We start from the raw sequence: 19,914 nt of genomic DNA, 5'->3' as shown, positions 1-19,914 counted from the left end.
CCGGCAGAGCTGGTACCCAGCAGCTGTCCTTTGGGCTCAAGGTGTGTGCCTGCCTTCATCCACTCTGTGTACACTGCCCTTTCATTTCTTACTTCAGATAATTGCACCTTTGGGGAAAGGCATCTAAAATGTCACCGAGTAAACAAGAAAAGAGAAAGGTAATTTCTTAGGGTACCTCTATTAATTTGTCTTTATTCTGGTTTCCTTTCCCTTTCTGACTTCTTAATCTGTGTATTTACTCTTCAGGGCTGGAGTAATTCACATTTCTGGCTTCCCTTATTTGAGGAACCAGAATTGGCTTAGTAATACTATTATAACACCTCAAAGCCTTCTTTGATTCCACCACATTGGGTTTCTAATGTTGATAATCTTGTCTACGTTCCACCCCTTCTCAAATGGCCCACTGTTTGCCCACAGGTTTTCTTTCTGCGCCTGGAATTGCTTGCTGAGGTGTCTCTGATCTGCATGCAGATGGGGAAGAGGCTGACACAGTAGGGCTGTCTTCTCTTTCTCAAAGTGTGTTTGCATGTTTGTGACAATTTGGGTTACCAGTTAATTTCCTGGTGTTTGGTTCTACGGCAGGACTGTTGATGCACACATCACACCCACAAGCACCAGGAGATTTTTTTTAAAGTCCTCTGATTAAACCTCTAAGAACTACCCCCTATTTGGGACTCACCTTTGTTTAGCTCACCTGCTGCCCCTTTGGTGTGATAACTGGTTTTAAATTAGGAATAATTATTTCACACTTTAGATTTTCTGAGGTAGCAATTTAACTGTGGTTGTTAGCCCTTTTTAAAAAGGGGCTTCTTATTTTGGAAGTGAGACAGAAGAAGAAGGGGGAATGCTACTAGAAAAGTAACAGTGAAAGAAGTGAGGTTTAAACCCACACCCACCAACATTTCCACAATACCATAAAATCCTGACACCATTTTAGACATTGGAGCATGATCATCAGTTAATCTTTCTGGTTGCTGTGTATGACTCTATCTTTGAACACTGGTTCTATGGGAACCGTTGTCAAGGAAACCTGTACTGCATGGCCCTTCTATGAATTCATTCTGCTTGTCCCTGCCTCCGGGAGCTTGAATGTGTAGGTAGCTTATTATAGTTCTATCTTGATTAATGTGAATAATAACCAGAGCCACTTGGTGACTTGGTGAAACTCTTTATATCCTGTGATGAGGCATTGAAAAAAATGAGGCATTCGTTTTGTTTATCCACTGGCTTTTAATTGATGTGCCACCTAACAGAATTCATTAATCGTGTATATAGTTTACCACCGCAAAGACTCTTACATTTAAAATAATGTCCCAATAAAAATGTGAGTTATGCAGTCTACCTGGATTTTCAATTCAGCAAAAATGAAAATTGTGTTCTAAATAGTTTCAGTCTCCATTTTCTTACTGATATCAGTGTAAGATTCATGGATTAAGAGACCTCATGCTCTCAGTGTGAACCTTTACATGTTTCTTTCTGTGAAGGTTTTAGATCTTCCTTTGTTTAAGCCATCGTCGTCTAATGTGAGGGTTTTTAAACAGATAATTTCTCATTCATTTTGTTTAGGGAAAATCCATAATACTCTATTATTTGGCTCTATTTTGAACTTGGCTATTCCCTAAAGTCATCTTTTAAGTGAAATGAGGAACTTGGGAAAATAATTTTGTTTCCAGTACAGTAAGAAATAGGCACATCATCCTTCATAGCTCAGCAATTTTGTACTAACTGTGAGCTATTAAGTTCAAAGTCAAAATTAAATAGCTTCTGTTCATCCATCCACTCATCTGTCCAACACTGATTTGAGGACACTTCCATAACAAAAGGTATAACACTAATGAAAGACCACGTAGTATATAGATTGACTATATTGTCTAAGCTTCTCAGTGTTGTTAAGGAGGTACTTTTCTCTGGATGCATACACATATGCAGTTTCCTTCTCCAGTGCCCCTGTTAATAGATAGATATTCATTCAGCCATCCATACAGCTGTTCTCATGGTGACTGCTTGAAGGGGTCTCTAATGAGACAGAGGGATGTCAAAAGACAGGCTGCCTGAGCGCCTGTCCACCAATAGGCCTCTCTGGGTGGCATTTTAATGTCACCATTCTCAGCTCTTGCCCTCGGTTCTGTAAGCTGTCAGTGTTCCTTGAGGAGTGACTCCCTGTGGCCTAGCTCCAGGAGACTAAGTAGCAAATCACAAGGGCAGGATATTCATTACATGAGAAATACAACTGACACAAGGACTCTAATGCACAGCGAGTTCCCTCCCTATAGGAGAAATCAAATTATAATTAGGGGAGTGTGTGTTGAACATGAACCAGAGCAAGGGGAATTAGAGGCCCTATATCCAGTGGCATCAAATTCTGAGAGTCATCCAGGCTCTCAGTGAGGAGAACCTGACCCCTGGGATTATATGGTTAGTCACAGGTCAGGGTACCCACACTCTGTGCAGATAAACATTCCCCCAACTCACACACCTTTTGCTTCAGCCCTACCAAACTCCTTGTAGTTCTCACTGTGCTGTATTATGCCCCTGTCTTCCCCCTTACTGGTAGGGTGTGAAGAAGTAGGACCAAGTGGATTAAGTAATAAAGCAAGGCCCTGGGGCAATAGGAAGCAAACAATCAGGACCTGGAAAGGGAAGGTGGAGACAGTCCCTGCTGAAATTTCAGGAGAGGCTCAGCAGGGTTGTAGATAAATGTGGCAGGAGGGTCAGGAGGTTGAGGTCATTTTTATCTGATTGTCTTGTTTCTCCATGAAATAGGAAGTAAGGCTTTTATTGTTCATTTTTTCCGTCAGTGAGGGAGAGTGAGGATTTAGAGTTTGAGAAGGTCAAAGAAATTTGCAATCGTTGCTGAGGAGAATTGGAGAAAGGGTACCCACCAAGGACAAGTAAGGACTCAACAAGAAGTGCTTGGTGCCTAGGCAAGATCCCAAATCCTAACTTTTTAAATGGCACAATCATACAGGAGTGCCATTGGGTTCTAATGGCACTCCTCCTCGGGTATAGGAGCAACAGACTGAACTCCAGCAATATGACTATTCTAACCCTGATCCACCCAGCCTCTAGACTCCTTTTTTATGAGCTCTGTACTGTTTAAGCCACTCATCTGGATATTTTATGCACACCCAAACTTAGTTCTAACTGATACAGATATACTGTTCACACAGACATAATCTCCTGGAAGCTGGAGTAAAGAGAACGTATGTAAGCAAGATGGCAAGGAGCTAAGTGTATTTGGGGGGTGACCTGAAGATGACAGATGAGAAAAATGAGGAAAATGGAAATTTTGTGAATGTGTACACATTGTGGGAGAAGGGCAAAAGAGTAGAAGTTTTTGTATGTAAATGGAGATGTGATGGTTTGGAAGTATCAGTGGAAGGCGGGCAGTAGGAGAATATTTACCTCCCCTTCCCAGCCCCAGTGATTGTGGGGTGAGGGAACAGCTTCTACCCTAGACGTCTGAGATGTGTCAGTGCTGTGTTGTGCTGTGTGTGTGTGGGTGTATTACAGAGAGAAGGTAAGTTAGAGCCGGGCATGAAGGGTGGGGATGTTCTGAGAACTCTGTTTCCAATGGGAGTTTTGGAAAATAATCAAAATGGACAGTGGAGCCCTATTAAGTGAAGAGTCAGAGGACATAAATCATGAAAGAATAATGGGGTGAGGGGAGAGGTTGAGAAGGAGACTAGAGGACTTTGGGGAGGCATCCTAGGACTACAGGAACTAGAAGCATGGGGAAACTTGCACCAAAGTTTCAGCCTCTGACAGAATCTGTGGATCCTATTCATTTTTCCTTCTGGGACCATTTTTTGCAAAGTAGCAAGAATGAATCTTTGTCGTAAATGTTGATACTGGCTCAAATCTAGCCACACGTGACTGCTCAATCCAAAGGTGGGAAGCCAAATCAAGGTGAAGGACCTCAGAATCTAAAAGCTACCTAGGGCTGAAACGCCTAATGTATTAGGGTTTTTTTTTTGCTGTCTGGGGAGTGGTGGTTTTTCTGCCTCACTTGGTATTCTCCCAAATAGTTCCCCAACCAAAATTGAATGAATAATCACAAATATAAGGATTTGGGAAGGCTGTCGCTGGGGAAGAAACTAAGGATATGAGAGTGGAGATAACTGGGGAGAGCCATTGGGCTTCATTTATTCCATAAAAGAACCAATAATTCATAAGAATGAATCATAGGACTAATAAAGAATCAGCACTATTGAAGGTGAAGAATATCACAGTCATATATCCCCTACCCCCCCCATTTCTTTCTCTCTCCTAAAAATGCTGTATGAACAATAAAACCAAAAGTTCTGAACTCCAAAGAAAATAGAGTCTGATAATGAGTGTATTTTTGCTAATAGGCCCAAATATTTTTAATTAGTCCTAGAAAATATAAGCTGAAGTACAGGCTATCTATGGCATATTCATTTTTTATTTTCATAGTTTAAATTTTTCATATTTCATTATTAATTCTGTTTTTAGAATTTTGTGGCAATCATACCATCTTGAGAGAATCAGAAAATATTTAGAGTCTTGCAAAAAACAGGACTAGGAATTCCTGAACTAGATGTTTTCAAAAAACACATTAGATGCTCTATGTTCTAACTAAGCAATTCAAAACCATCCTGTCTTCAGAGAAGCCCCAATTCTTCATCTTCCCTTCTTTATAGCACAGATCAGGCCTGGGAAGGCCAAATAAGTCAGCTCCCTGTTAGGAGCAAGTTTCGGTTTGAGGGTTAATGAATAGACTTAGGACCTTTCCAATTTATTTTTGCTTCACTGCTTCAAAATTGATTAGGATTAGGTTCTCTTCCAATTGATTAGGATTAACTGTGCTTTTCTAAGGTCCTGTTGAGAAAAACCGGCAGAAGCCAGAGGCCTAAGCATTTCATTACTGTCTCTGCTTATTCTCCACAGTCCAGCAAACTTCTCCCCTCTCTCCAGCTTTCCCTGGCACCTTAGGATCCCACACATAGGCCTGGATGAGCCAGGGTGGAGCATGGTCATGGATGAAGGAGAACGACGGTGGAAGCTGAGAGGCCACAGGAACTGTGGTCTCAGGGTTTCATTTCTCTCTCCATAGTCGCTTTGTCCACAGTCATGGGTGGGGCAGCCTTGGAGGGGCTCAGGAAGTTTTCCTCCCTTTATCAATATGTTAGCCCAAGTGAAATTTCATTAAAAGAATATCAAGGAGCATCAGTTAGGAGCCTGGTAGGGAAGATATGATACAATCAAAATGGGCAATTGAAGGAGACTGAAATAAAGGCATGTGTTAGTTGGATCCCCCAGGAAGCAGGTGCTGGGATAGAGTTAGGAGTACAACTGACCTACTGGGGGGACTGCCTGCAGAAGGCAAAAGAGGGAGAAAGCAGGAGTGGGCAACCTCCAGGCTGTGATACAGACATGACACCTGTAGAAGAAAAGAGCAGAGGAAGCAGGATTGGGCAGGGAGAGCCTTAGAGTGCGATGCTAACTCAACGGTGAGCTCTGGAGCAAAGGCTGCATTAGAGGAGTCCCTCCATGTCGGGCAGAAAAGGCCAGGATGTCTGCCATGCTCAGTGCTTGGCTGGAACTGCCTAGGAAGAGCATGCCCCTCTGCCCCCGCAAAAGCATGAGCAGCTATAGCCGAACTTGTAAGAGAGGGGCTTACCACTGCTAGCCGGAGGCCAGAGACATGGGACTGTGGTCATAAGTTGAGAATAAGCACCGGAACTCACTCTCCTCCCTCCACCCTGCTTGTGCTCCTCGTTCTTTATATCCACCCGGCCCTCTGATATTTGCATTCAGGTGAAACTCCTGGAGCATGGTGCAGAATGGAGGGGAAAACACAACAGCCAGAATAGAAGGATGGCCTTGGAGGAGAAAGAAATTCTCTAAGGAAGACTTCTTCAGCCTTGGAGAATGCATGAATCAGGGAGAGAGGTTTCTTTACCTCCATAAGCTTTGCTTTGTCTCGCTTCTCCCCGCTATCTGCATCCCAGGATTCCTGGCCAGCATCTAAACAATTGCTCTCTACCCTCTCAGTGCCTCCACTCCTGAAAGCAAGGGCCTTAGGAACAAGTGACATAGTGTAAGTTATTGGAGGTGGAGGAAGGAACAGACTGGGAGAAGGGTGGGCAAGAACATGCTTAAACTAACATTATAGGAAGGGGGTGTGTGTGCGGAGGGGAGACTGAGTCAGGAAATGGGGGGAAACACTTAAGGAGCACAAAGTACTCAAACACACCACACACATACACACAGCCTGTTTTCCCAGATCTTACACCTGAGAGTGATGAGGGGACCAGGGGACACCCCTTAGACTACTTATAAACCTGTCTATGCAGTCCAAATCCCCAGATCTGCCTGTCTTCCAGAGGTCTTGGTGCTCTACAGAGTGGCCTGTGGCCATCTGGACTGAGGCTTACTCGCTTGGCATTTAAGTCTTTCATCATCTCTTCCTACAGAGGGCTTCTCTCCTCTGTCAGCTCACTCTCTCCAGCTATCTGTAGGCATTTATCTTGTGATGTTATCTTGTGATGTTATTTCACAGCCACAGGAAACATTAGTTCTGCTTCCGAGGAGTGGACAATGCTAGGCAAATTACTTTTGGCAGCGAGCAGTTAAGATAATTTTTTAATGATACAAACAGGGCCCAGCCAATGGTGTTCAAAACAGGCCAGCCGGAGCTGAACTGGAGCTGACAGATGGCCACTCTCCTAACTCAGTTTGATTGAGTGAGTCATTTGATTTGAGCTCCCACTCAAGAGAAATAATGTATTAAATTGTTTTGATGATGCTTGACTAATTGTGAATGAAAGAATATTACTCTTTTTGTCTATAATCCTGATCCTCTAGGATTATAGGCCAATTACTTAGGTGAAGGCCCAGGACTTACTAAGTCACTTATTTTTCTATACCACCTGTAAAAATAAGTGTGAAAAATGTCCAAATGAAGCAATGGTATTTGGGTAATGGGATGGGAGATGGAGAAGGTTCTTAATTCCATTCCAGGTACATTTGATGGGTCAGAAGCCATACCCATCTCCCTACTTAATAGTCCTATGTCCTCCCCATGGTAGGAACAAAAAGTAAGTTCTTGTTGGTTGTTAGGAAGAAAGGCAAAACATCCTCCAGTGCTGTTTGCTATTGGGAAGTTGATTTGATGCTGGTTCGGGAGGTCAGTTCTTTATGTGGAGTCACTGCCTTGCACCACGGGGAGAATGAATGGTGCAAGATGCAGAGAGAGAGCCAGGTGAGATGACATTGCTTGCCCTTGTCTTCTGGTGGTCTTATCTGGGATTTAGAAACTTCTACATAATGTTTTTCTAGGTGTATTAGTCAGCCAAAGGAGTGCTGATGCAAAATATCAGAAATCTGTTGGCTTTTATAAAGGTTATTTATTTGAAATAGAAGCTTACAGTCTCAAGGCCATAAAGCATAGGTTACCTCCCTCCCCAAAGTCTCTTGTCACATGTCGGAGCAAGATGGCCGCCCGTCTCTGTGAGGGTTCAGGCTTCCTCTTCCTCTAAGGCTCAGTGGCCCCAGTTCCTTCCCATCTCAGCTCGTAGGCTCACATAGGCTCGTCTCTCTCCCTGGGGCTCATTTCTTTCTGGGCTTTCTCGGCTGTTCAGGGCTCTGGTCTCTTCACCTCTAAATTATTAGGCAAACCACTCAGCTCTCTCCCCAGGGCTCAGCATACAAAACTAACCTCCCTGTGTTCTCCTTCTCCATATATTTCCTTCCCTGTCTTTGATTGAGCACCTGTTTATATAGCCCACAAAGTGGGGGAGGGGGGACAGGGACACAAACTGAGTTGACCTAATGACATGTTCAAATAAAAGCCCTAATCTTGATTTAATAAAGTGAAAGTGAAACCCCTGCATCTAATACAGTCTAATACACCCAGAGGAACAGGCCAGTTTACAAATACAATCCAACGCCTATTTTTGGTATTCATAAATAATTCCAAACTGCCATACTAGGCTGCGGAAACAGTGGAAGGAAGTCTAAAAGAACGTCCATTTGCCTGTCCTTTCTGTTGCTTGTCTTAGCTGAATCTAATGTTTGTGGCTTAGTGGTGACATGGAAGGAAGTGTAGCCTTCTAACACTGGCCATCTCCAAGAGGCAGACCTGATAGATTGAGGGGTGTCTCATATCCCCCAGTAACTGGGCTTTGGAAAAGTTGTGTGAAGACTTTTATAAATTGAGGCATATTTTTTAAAAGGTCTGCTTGTGAAAGGACACTTAGTAAGAAATACTTCTGTAAAATTAAGAAGTGTCTTCTAATTTATTTACTTGTGTAAATTTGGATTTCAGGAGCAACCATTTTCTATTAGGATAAGCCCTCTGCCAGGAGCTCAGGATACAATTGCATTCAAGGCAAACATGGGCCCTGACTACCTGGGTTTCACATTTAACAGGGAAAGCAAAAGAAGAGTTACCAAAATGAGACATGGCAGTGCTAAATAGTTTCTTTCTGCATTGAGTGTATTGCATTGCATTGCATTCATTCATTGATATTCATTCAGTAAACATCTACTGAGCATCTCCCACATCTTAGACCCTATTCTATCAGCCAGGAAAACACCAGTGAATAAGACTAGCATATTCTGCATTACTCTTAAACTAATTGTGAGTTCTTATTGATGGTATTAAATAAACAGCTGCAATAGATTTAGAAGATTGAGACAAAAGTGGCCAAAACTAGTAGCTGGAGAAAATACATTTCTGAGGACTTTTAAAAAATTTTTGGTCATTATTTAATTTTTCTAACAGTGGTGTGTTAAGCGAGATTTCAGTGACATGAAGTGGTATTTGCAAACTGGTTTGCTGAGGTTCTACCATACCACCAGTGATCTTTCAGGCCTTTTCATTTTATTTCCTTTCTAGTACAAAGAAATTTTAAAAATGCAATAACACTAGAATCAGTAGGCCTAGACATTTAATAAAGGATGCTCTTCTCAATTAGAAGTAACCCACACATCTATATATCCATGAGTCAGAAGCAGTCATCTTTTTAGAGCTGGAAAGCCAAGTGAAATGGGGGTTAGCAAAAAATAGATAAATGTGCATACTTTCAAAAGAGTAATTACATTTTTACACCTCTTCAAGCTGTCCTATTTTCTCTTTCTCTTTTTTATGTGGCAGTACTAAATTTAAAGCAAATGGAAAACAACAGACTGAGTATTACAACAACAAAAGACATTGTATTAATCAGATTAACCAAGTTTACTGGAAAGGTTTTAATTATCTCCTTCAGCTTTGTGCACATCCTGGTTCTAGCATGGAGTGTGGAATTTTGACAGTCAAGTAATTATGGCTTATGATGGTTAATGGCTTATTTTTAATCAAGTTGTCATTCCCAAGCATTATGGACACAAAAACGATCACTTTGGGGGTGTATCTTCGATGGAAACTTAAAAAATAAAGCCAAATAAATACGAAAATTGTTTAGGGATAATCTAGCCATCTAGGCAATATTCCACTAATATTAACCACCTCATGATTATATCTCTACTTGCAGCTTTTTACTTTTTACTATGATAGACATCATAGGACCAGTTTTCTAAACAGCGCTCTGGTCTCCAGCCTCTTCCTTTTTTTCACTTTTATAGGATATAAAGCTAGGAGTGCCTAACCATAATTTTTTTATTTGGTAAAGAAGAATCTAGCATTTTCCAAGCTTGCTTGCTATTGAGTCATGTATTTTAGATCTAAAAGGGATCTAAGGAATCATTTGTTTTAGTTCTTATTACAGATGGGGAAAAAAAAAAAAAAAAAAAGAGAGAGGCTTGCATGTTTCCTTAGGTTTCTTATCTCCTAAGAAAGTCACAATCTAAATACCCCTGATTTTGTATATATGTGAGACAAGGAGTTGGGTGATGGGTAAACAAAACCAGATCAAATGGTCTTTGCAGTTCAGTGTCTTGAGACTAATGCGGAACCCTGACTTCAAATGGTCTAAAAAGGTGATAAAAATGGTTAAATACATCATTGCTTATGGATGTCCCACATAGAGGCAAAATCAAGGTCTTCGCTTTTAATATAATGATGTGAAAATTTCCCCTGTCAAAGTATACACTTTGAGATTATTTTTCCCTTTGGTTGGCTTGGGGGCACAGCCTTACAAAACAGCTGGTAGACAAAATATAACCACTCTTCTCCTGTGGAACCCTGTCACTTTGCCCACAGACACCATGGGGTGTTGGTTGTTCTGCTCAGCAGCTGGTATTTGTATTAGAAAGTCAACTTCTGAGATTTCTCTCAATGACAACATGAAAAGCTGCTCTGTTGAGGATTGAAAAGGGGGCAAGAGAGAGGGAGCCAGTAACATCTGTTTGGTAAATCCTGAGTTCAGAGCGATTTGGAGAAGTGGTTGAAGACAAAGTTGTCTTTTTCCCATAGTAAATGTAGGTCAGGGGCTATTAGGGAAGGATACTCTTTCTTAGAACAAAGCCTTCATATCCTTATCTAATTTGGGCTGATGTTAGCTGGTATTTTCCATTTTTATGCTGCAGGATGTGGCTGATTGGTTTTCCACACTGGGAGTTGGAGCATCGTGGGAGAGTAGAAGGAGGAGAAAAAGAAACCGGGCACTACAGAGCCGGCAGTAGCTTCTTGGCCAGGTGTGCTTCTTGTGTTACAGGCATGTTGAGGCCAGGATTCTCCTTCCTTTTGCTTCGGATGTTGCAAATTTAGAAATCAGGAACATTCCCCAGGGGTGGCTCTGGACTCTACAGTCCACAGGGGAAAGGGAGAGAACAAGCAGAGGAGTTGCCAGTTTATTTATAGCACTTCCTTGACATAAAGGAAGGGAAATTAAAGAATCTTGACTAACACCCTGAACTAAAAATGGGAGGAAAAGTATTAGGAATGCTTGGATATTTTTTTCCTTTCTTGTTTTTTACATGAGCAGCCACTGAGAACTCAATTGGCTTTCAGTTTCCTCTGTAATTGAGAACAGGAATGAAATGGAAAAAGGTACCTCACAGATAATCCCAAAAGCTCATTTTTGTCCATTAATTTTAACCTCTTCCCTCCACAAATCTTTTATTCCACCTCCTGATGAGGAGAAAAATGAGCTGCCTGAAGTGGGAGTGGCATTGTAGGCCAGATTTGACCTTTAGTGGAGGTACAGAGGCCCAGGGAAATGGCCCGAGGGTGGAAAGGACAAGTAAGCCACAAGAACAGAAGCACTCTGCTCCAAAGTGTCCGTGGTGTCCTGCGAGCTTCTTCAAAGGGAAGAAAAGATTCCTACAACGGCAAGATAATTCAATTCAGTCATGCCCCTTTGTGGAAAGGGAAACCGAGGCTCCCAGAGGTCAGGACCACCCAACTATTAGGAACAAAACCAAAACTGGAAGCTGGTCCTCCCCACTCTTGGTGTGGGGTTCTCTGCACCACATCCCAGTGTCCATGTCACTACTCCTTAAACTGATGTCTACAGGTGGTCTATGATAGCTCAGGCAGTGTGCTGGAGGCTTCCGGATTCACCTGAGGCAAGTAAGCATTACTACACCTGTTTCATCGGTGAGGACATTGAGGTCCAGAGATGCTCATGAGGTTAGTAAATGGCACTTTCCCTGTGATTCAGCCTAAAAACATGCCCCAGGTAACACAACAAGTTAGATGAAGAGTTAGATTCAAATTCAGGTCTGAGAACTCTGAATTCAGTGCTACTTTACTGCCCCACTATGCCGTACAGCTTTGTGCAGTACTTTCATTAAATTACTTTTTCATGGTGGATTATATGTATTTCTATTGCTTCATTACATTTTGGGAATGAGTGAGACCACTTGGACATTTAACCAAGAACAGTCTCTTCTTTCAGCCCTAATCTGTGTTCTTCCACTCCAATCCCTCAGCACTGACCTTCCACATTCCAGAAAGGATGGACACTAAATGGAGAGATGTTTCAAATCTGAAGTTGGGCATATTCTAGTCTCTGTTGCTATCGTCAAATGTTAGGACTACATGGAACCTTCAAGAGAGTCTGATAAGAACACTGGATCTAGAAAGACTGATTTTCCCCAGGTTACACAACTGGCCAGTAGCACAACAGGGGATGCAAAGCATACTTGATTTGACTCCACCTCTCTCGGCCAGCTCCATACAGCTGCCATGATGCTGGAGTGAGCAGTACTGGAACTGCTTTCCCTTTGCTCTTTTCACCTAGATGCAGGGGGTGTGTGTTTCTGAAATAAGCCCTCTAAGGCTGAGGAGATTAAAGACGGGATATGGCTGCCCTTAGGTGCTGCTGAGACTCAAGGGAAAACTCCAGAGCCACCTAACCTTTGTCCACCTCTTCTTCCAAATCCTAGGCCCTTCACAAGTACTGCTGCAGATAAACAGATTGCACTCAGGTTTGCAGGGGTGTGGCTCTGGATTTATTTGGACTAGCTGGAGGATATCTTCTTTCTGTGAGCTTCGGAACAGCTCTTCCCGATGTAAACTTTTCTTTTAATTGGCAAGCAAGTTAATTCAGTGTTCGAAAGTTCACATAAACATTCCCACGCAGGGCCTTCTTGGGTCATGCTGATACAAACTCATCTTGGAACACAACTACACTCTACCAACACTGCATATTAGGTATTGGCAATACATATCTAGGCCATGAAGTCACCAAAAATGCCACGGTCACAGGCAAGGAGGCTGTTGCAGGTTGAATTGTGTTCCCAAAAAAGCCATGTTCAAGTTCTAACCCCCGGTGCCTGCGAATGTCACCTTATTTGGGAACAGGGTCTTTGGAGACATGATTAAGTTCAGATGAGGTCAAAACTGGATTAGGGTGGTCCCTAACCCAGTGACTGGGGGTGTCCTCACTAGAAGAGGGAAATTTGGACCCAGACATAGAGACACGCAGGGGAAACGCCATGTGGCAACAGATTTGGAGGCTGGCGTGATGCAGCCACAAGCTGAGGAACACCAAGGGCTGCCAGCCAACCCCTGCAGCTAGGAATGGCAAGGAAGGACTCTTCCTGAGCGCCTCCAGGAGCAGCATCGCCTTGCCAACCTTGTTTCAGACTTGTAGAACCGTGAGAGAAGATATTTATGTTGTTTTAAGCCATCTAATTTGTGGTACTTCGTTACAGCAGCCCTAGGAAAAGAACACAGGGTCTCTGTGAGAGCTCTGGCTGGCACCCCACGGTGGCTGGAGGTGGGCTCAACAGCAGGCGTCTAAGTCCACCTCAGATGGCGGGACACGGCTGCTCCATGGCAAGAGATGGACAGAGGCTTGGGCCTCACAGCAGAAAAGCTGAGGGAGGCGGGCTGGTGTCAGAGCTTGAGTCCAGGGGGCCAGAGGCGGGGCTTGGGGGAGAAAGGCGTCCTCCCTGTTCTCTCGGGCAGCAGGTGGCGGGTGGCGGGTAGTAGGAGTAGCGTCTCCCGCTTAACTACTGGAAGCAGGGCAAGAGAGTGGGTGAGGGATAGATGGGAACAGTACCACGAGGCAATCTGCATTTCAAACACTTTCTGGCTTCCCTTCTGGTCATACATGAGGTTGAGGGGATGGGAGAGGTCTTAGGGCGTGTTGTTAGCCCAGAGCCCAAGTCAGATGTGAATCACGTGGTCATCACAAAGCATCGAGCACCCTTAAGAGAACTTTCTCCATATAATATTTAAATACCTGGACAAGAACAACAACAAATTCATAATCATTTATTGTAAATCACTCCGAATAATTACATTATCAAAGGCAAAATAAAACACTGCTCAACACCTGCTGGACAAAGAATTTCCTTATGACAATTTCTTATTGGCATCATTTCTTTTTCAAAATTAAAAAATTTTAATTTAAAATCCTACATCATTCCTGGAAATGTCTATTTTTGAGGTGCTCCAGTGCAGTGCCAATAATATAAGACCTTTCTTTTGCTCTAACATCTAACACAAAGGGCACGGCGCCCCATTAATTCAACATGCTCTTTACAAGGCAACGTAACACACATTTTTTTTTAATCCAGAAGCTACGTAATGGTTCACTTTATATTTTGCTGCAAAATCAATGAAGGCCGCATGCAGGTGAAACATTAGTAGTCACTGAGCTCTAAATGTCAGTTATTAAGACCCGATGGCTTGGTGTGGAAAATTAATATGCTTATTTAGCAAAAATAGATAAAATACATGCATCAGTGGCTGGGATCAATTAGAATATAAATTAGATGTCTAAATATTTAAATGAGAGCATAATTTAAGCTTAATTTGATGTCTGGCACATTTGAGTTATATACCTTTAAAATGACAATAACAAAGAGAACAAAATTAAACACCTCAACAGGCACTGACTTATAGGGCCAGTTGTGCATACAGCATGGGACACAAAACTAGCTGGGCAGTGAACAAATTGCTCTTGAAACATAAAACAGCGGAGCATTAACAAGCTGTAAACAGGGAGAAAAAAAGTCATTTCCTGCATTGTCATTTTGAAAAGTTTTCAATTCTCTTACTTGAAAAGCACATACACAATAATTACAAAATAGAAACCTGCTCCAGTTAACACTTAAACCCTCTCTTTTGTCTTCTATGCTGCATCTCAGCTCTTTCAGATACTATGTTTAAAAGCAATGCTGGATTAATTGGTAAAAAGTAAGACAGATGCTCTCCTGAACTACACTGAAAGAATATTAAATTCCTTCATCCTGATCAGGGTTTACATCGTATACAAGCACACGACAATGTATGATTGACATATCGTAGCTACAGCAATTCAACTACATCTACACACTAATGTTAAATCATATTACACTGACTTTTTAAAAAATTGTTCATTGATATTGTATTTTGACATTATTTTGAGACAAACGAAAAACTCCCAAAGCACACAGATTCTGCGTCCACCCCACCCTCTAACCCCTTCACAATCCAATGAACAAGAAAACTACAGTAACAAAAGCAATGGGTCGAGGAGTCAACGTTAGACACGTTCAAGCGCTACCATCTCCAGCACTTGCTTTCCGGGCCTCAATCATTGGCTTGGTTGCCCGTTTGCGGTCAGTTGCCAGCCCCAGACAGCACATGAAGTCAATGAACCAGGTGGTTGGGTTGAAATTTAAGCCAAATTCACTCGCAGAGTAATCAAAGGGAAAGGTGTGATGATAATTGTGGAAGCCTTCTCCTGGAAGACAAAGTAGCTGTTAAAACAACTCAATCCCTACCTCTCTGAATATACTTTTTAAAAATCGTTCATTTACTGAATGTAAGACACTGTGCCAGGCTCTGTGGAGGATTCAGTGGAGCACAGACTTGGCTAGATGAACTAAATATAAACAGACTAATTTTCCTGCATGAACTGTAGAAATGATACCATGACTTCAGAGCTGTACTTCTTAAGCTAAACACCAAATGACTGATAATAGATCATCATTTTGATGTATGTTCATAAAAGGAAATAATCTCTGTGGGTTGGAGTGATTAAAGGCAACTTCTTGGGAGAGCTTGGAAGAGGACAATGGGAACCATTCATATAGGTAAGTAAATTAAGGGGTTGGATCTTTAAATATCCTAAATCTACCTTTATATTATTCTACCCCTCCCAGTAAGTAGCTCCACCACCCTGATTACTTCTTTTTCTCTTTTAATAAATTTTAATTTTAGGTATCTTCATGAGAGATCTTAGGGCTTCTCTCATTTGATTTAAAAACAAAAACAAAAACAGTTTTACTGAGGTATAATTCATATACCATACAATTCACCCATTTAAAGCATATAATTCAATGACTTTGGGAATTTTCAGAGTTGTGCATCCATCACCATAATCAACTTTAGAAAATTTCTATTATCCCCCGAAGAAAATAGAAACCGCTCATCCCTTAGTCTTAGCCAGCTCCCCACCTCACCCCTGACTCCTAGGCAGCCCTAGGCAACCATTAACCTATTTTTTGTCTCTATGGATTTGCCCAGTCTGGACATTTCATGTAACTAGAATTATACAATATGTGGTCTTTTTTGCCTGAATCCTTTCACTCAGTATAATGTTTTCAAGGGTCGTCTGTGTTGCAGAGCATGTAGCAGTACTTCATTTCTTTTTATTGCTGAAAAGTATTTCATTATATGGATTTATACCACTTTTTATTTTATTTTAATTTATTTCAGTTATGAGAGAAAGCAGGTTTATTAAAGCCAGCAGAAGGACAAGAGATGGGGGTGTCTCAAATGTGCCTTCCTTGAACCAGGGGAGTAGGAGTTTTCGTGGATTGAAGCAGGGAGGGGTACAATGGTTACCATGACAAGGGCAAGTACACACAAGGGTGAGCCTAGTTTTGAAATAACAATAAACAAGAGTAAGTTCAGTCTAGAGTTACCATCACAATAGTAAGTAAATGCAAGGGGAGGCCTAATTTTGAAATAACCATAAACAAAGATAAGGTCAGTTTAGCAAGTTTTAGTAATTTCAGTATACCACATTTTATGTAGCCATTTCATTACTTGATGGACATTTGGGTTGTTTGCACTTTTTGGCTATTTTGACTACTGCTGCTATGAACATTCATGTACATGTTTTATATGGACATATATTTTCATTTCACTTGGTATACCTAGGAGTGGAATTGTCACATCATACGGTAACTCTATATTTAACTGGTTTAACCATTTGAAGAACTGCCAGGCTCCTCCTTTACTTCTTACTAGGCTTTTGGCCAACTAATAATTCTCCTAGAGACCACATTTGAAGGATTCTGCTCCACAATGAGTACATCTGGTGGATGGATCTGTAGACTGCAATTTTCTTTTTCATTTAGGTCTTCCCTACCCTGCCCCTTCAGCCTCATCATTTTAAATATTTTTCCTGGACTTGAATACAGTACAGAGAAGTTGTAACTCCCTATTTTCAGAAACAGGCACTGTTCTAAGAACTGTGTATGTATTATCCACCCTACTGCATAGTCAGGTGTAACGAGAGCCTTCCAAGGACCTTTGTGAAGCAAACTGACTGGGAGTCCAGTGTTGACCTGGATAGACTTAAAGCCAATACTCAACTCTTCCGGGGCTGGGCCATGGCCCCATTCTTTGGGCTTCCTGGCCCACCCCTCCCTATATAAGTAGGTGGCAGTCCCTCTTGTCCCCATTCCTGCCTGCTCTCGGTACTAACAATGGATGCTGCTACCCTCTTCATTGTCCCCTTGGTACCTGAAGGAGCGAGAGGAGAAAAAGCAATATGAGGAATCAGGCAATCCTCCTCCTGTTCTCTGAGGCATTGTTCTCCCTGTTTTCCCTGTGATTCTATAGCTAAATTTGTATTCATCTAACCAAATGGTGATAGAAACTTCTCACTGCATAACAGCCCTGACAGGTCCTATTTAGGAGAAACTGCCTTTCCTGGGTTGGATCTCTATGCTCAAGACTGAACTTACCAAGAAGCCTGAGTTGCACCTATTAAAGCTACAGCTAATACTTGCTGTGGGCCAGGCACAATTCTAAGTGCTATAACAGGTACCTTTTTAAACAAACTTTATTTCAAATTCATGAAAATAAAAGAACAGAAAGAGGCAGTTCAACAAGTTATGGAAACATTACTCCTAAAAAGTTCTTTTTCAGGCACTTTTCTCTCTTCTAACCCCAACTACCAACTCGGTTGTTCCCCTAGTGTTCAGAAAGATACATAGATGAACACAGATTAGTTAAATGACATAATCAGGTCTCCTTATGAATGAAAAAAAAAAATAGAAGAGAAAAAAATGCTTAATTATATTCATATTTCATAAAACCAAACCCTTTACCCTTTTTTCTTTAACAGGTATTAACTCCTATAATCCTCATACCTCTGGGATGCTGCTTTATGATTATTCCCATTTTAAAAGCAAGGACATAAAACCACAGAAAGGGCAGTAACTTGCCCAAGATCATAAGGCTGATAATGAAAGTGGTGACATCAAAAGCTTACTTTGTGCTAAGCAGTGCTGTGAGCACTGTCTATTAACTCATCTAACCCTCCACTGAGCCTGGCCAAGGTAAGTGCCATTCTTATCCCTCCTTTACAGAGGAGGACACGAGGTGTGAGCAAGTCAATCAACTTGCCCAGAAGAAAGTGGGGAAACCGGGACTAAACCAAACCAGAGCAACTCCAGAGGCCTCACTCTTGACCACTCTATGGTACTGTGTGGGGCCAAGGTCTCATTTCTTCCCATCTCTCTATCTGAAGGTATTTTTTAAAGGTCTGCCAAAGGGTTGGCAAGCTGAGGCTCCAGTGGTCAGTCAGTTTGACAGATAAGTCAACTGTTAAAGGGAACCCTAATGTAAACCATGGACTATGGTTAATAGTACAATTAAAATAATGTTCTTGATGTGGGAGGGTGGGGGGTGAGGGGAGTGGGGTATATGGGAGCCTCTTATATTTTTTAAGGTAACATTTTGTGTGATCTATGTATCTTTTTAAAAAAAAAAGATAATAATAAAATTTAAAAAAAGGAAGCCTAAAAACAAAAACAAAAATAATATTCTTTCATCAGTTGTAATAAACATGCCACACTGTTTACAGTGTTAATAGTAGTGGGGGTGGGGGGTTACGGGAACTCTGTATTTTTTGCATGAGTGTTAATTTAATGAGAGAGAGAAAAGTCAACTGTTGCTTCTACTTTAGATAAATTTTCATGGTAAAATTATTGATCACCTGTTATGTGACATGTACCACGAGGTTTACATATCGTATCTTGCTTATTCCCACAACATCCCCCAAAAGTAGGTATTGCTATTCCTATTCACAGATAAGAAAACTGAATCCCAGAGAGTTTCAGTGATTTGTCCAAGAGCCTGGATTCTAACTCCCAAGCCCAAGTTCACTCCACCCCACTGCCTCTCTTTACAGATTCCACTAAGCCATTTGGAAGCCAGTGCTTCTCCACACCCCTTCTTACCAATGGCACCCAGAGTGACCAGTGGGTTCTGCCGAGGGCTGATGTTCTTGTTGTAGGGCCGGTTTCCGTACATGTGGGCGGCACTGTTGACCAGCCAGGTGATGTTGAGCGAGACGGTGTAGCGCAGGATGGAGGCCAGGAAGTAGGAATTCCACAGGCTCTCTCCCCAGAGGTACCAGGGAACCAGCGTGGGCACCGCGAAGCACATGAGCACCACGCTGATCTTATAGTACCTGTAAGGCAGGACATCATGTCACCACGGGGCACCTGTGGGCGGAGGTGGGGACAACTGCGCAAGTAACAGGAAGAGGCAGAAAGAAGCCTGAGGAAGGAATGTGCTGGTCAGCTCCTTCAACCCTTTGTACAGATAGAATACCCTCTGGGTCACCCTGCAGGGATCAGGAACACAAACAAGGGCTAGGCGGGTAACACAGATTTGACAACTGGGATAGGCCAAATGTATTAGGATGTGGTAGGGCCTGTGCCATGATTCAGAGGAATTTCTGGTATAGGATTATCAGCATTGTGCTGGCCAAGCTACATCTGTCCTGTAAGCTGCCAGGCTGAGGCACCTCCTAGAGAGTTCTTTCATTAGTCAATCAATGAGTATTTCTTGAATAATTTTCAGGTATATGATTCTGAACTAACTTAGCTTAGTAAAAAAGGGAAACCAACAATATATAAATCTTTTTTAAAAAAGTAAAGAAATAGGCATGGCCATTCAAAAAGTAATCATGAAAAAGCAAACCATCAACAGTCTGGTTTCTGGATCTGTGTTACCAGCAAACATTTACTGAACATTTACTATACGCCAGGCCCTGAAGGGAGTGCTGGTGATATGAAGGCAAATTAAATACAGCCCTTCCCTGGCTTCAGTCAACTGGAATCATTGCTTACTGCCCTCCTGCCTGGCAGGACTGGCTCTATGCAGGGACAGAAGAGGAACTGGGTTACGTAAGTGTCTAAAGCTACCTGTTCATAGATATTTCTCCCTTGGTGAATCAAGCTTCTGGAAGGCCTCTGTTAAAAATGCATGTGTAACAGCTGGGAGGTGGCACAATGTGAGGGCATGTAATTTGGGAAGTGGAA

General features: G+C 42.1%; 1 protein-coding gene across 1 annotated transcript in view; it reads right to left on the bottom strand.

Annotated features, from left to right (window-relative positions):
* Positions 1 to 13,620: 13,620 nt before the first annotated feature.
* SCD5 (stearoyl-CoA desaturase 5) overlaps positions 13,621 to 19,914 on the bottom strand; it is a 190,236-nt gene continuing 183,942 nt past the window's right edge. Inside the window, exons 4-5 of the mRNA XM_004472647.4 lie at positions 18,826 to 19,058; positions 13,621 to 15,089 (exon numbers count right to left, since the gene is read on the bottom strand). Coding sequence (XP_004472704.1) covers positions 14,899 to 15,089; positions 18,826 to 19,058 — 424 coding nt within the window. The 3' untranslated portion in view covers positions 13,621 to 14,898. The remainder of the gene's footprint in view (positions 15,090 to 18,825; positions 19,059 to 19,914) is intronic.

Source organism: Dasypus novemcinctus, chromosome 1, assembly GCF_030445035.2.
Source record: "Dasypus novemcinctus isolate mDasNov1 chromosome 1, mDasNov1.1.hap2, whole genome shotgun sequence".
Classification (NCBI taxonomy): domain Eukaryota; kingdom Metazoa; phylum Chordata; class Mammalia; order Cingulata; family Dasypodidae; genus Dasypus; species Dasypus novemcinctus.
Note: the sequence above shows the minus strand (reverse complement) of the source record. Positions and strands in the feature narration are given on the sequence as shown.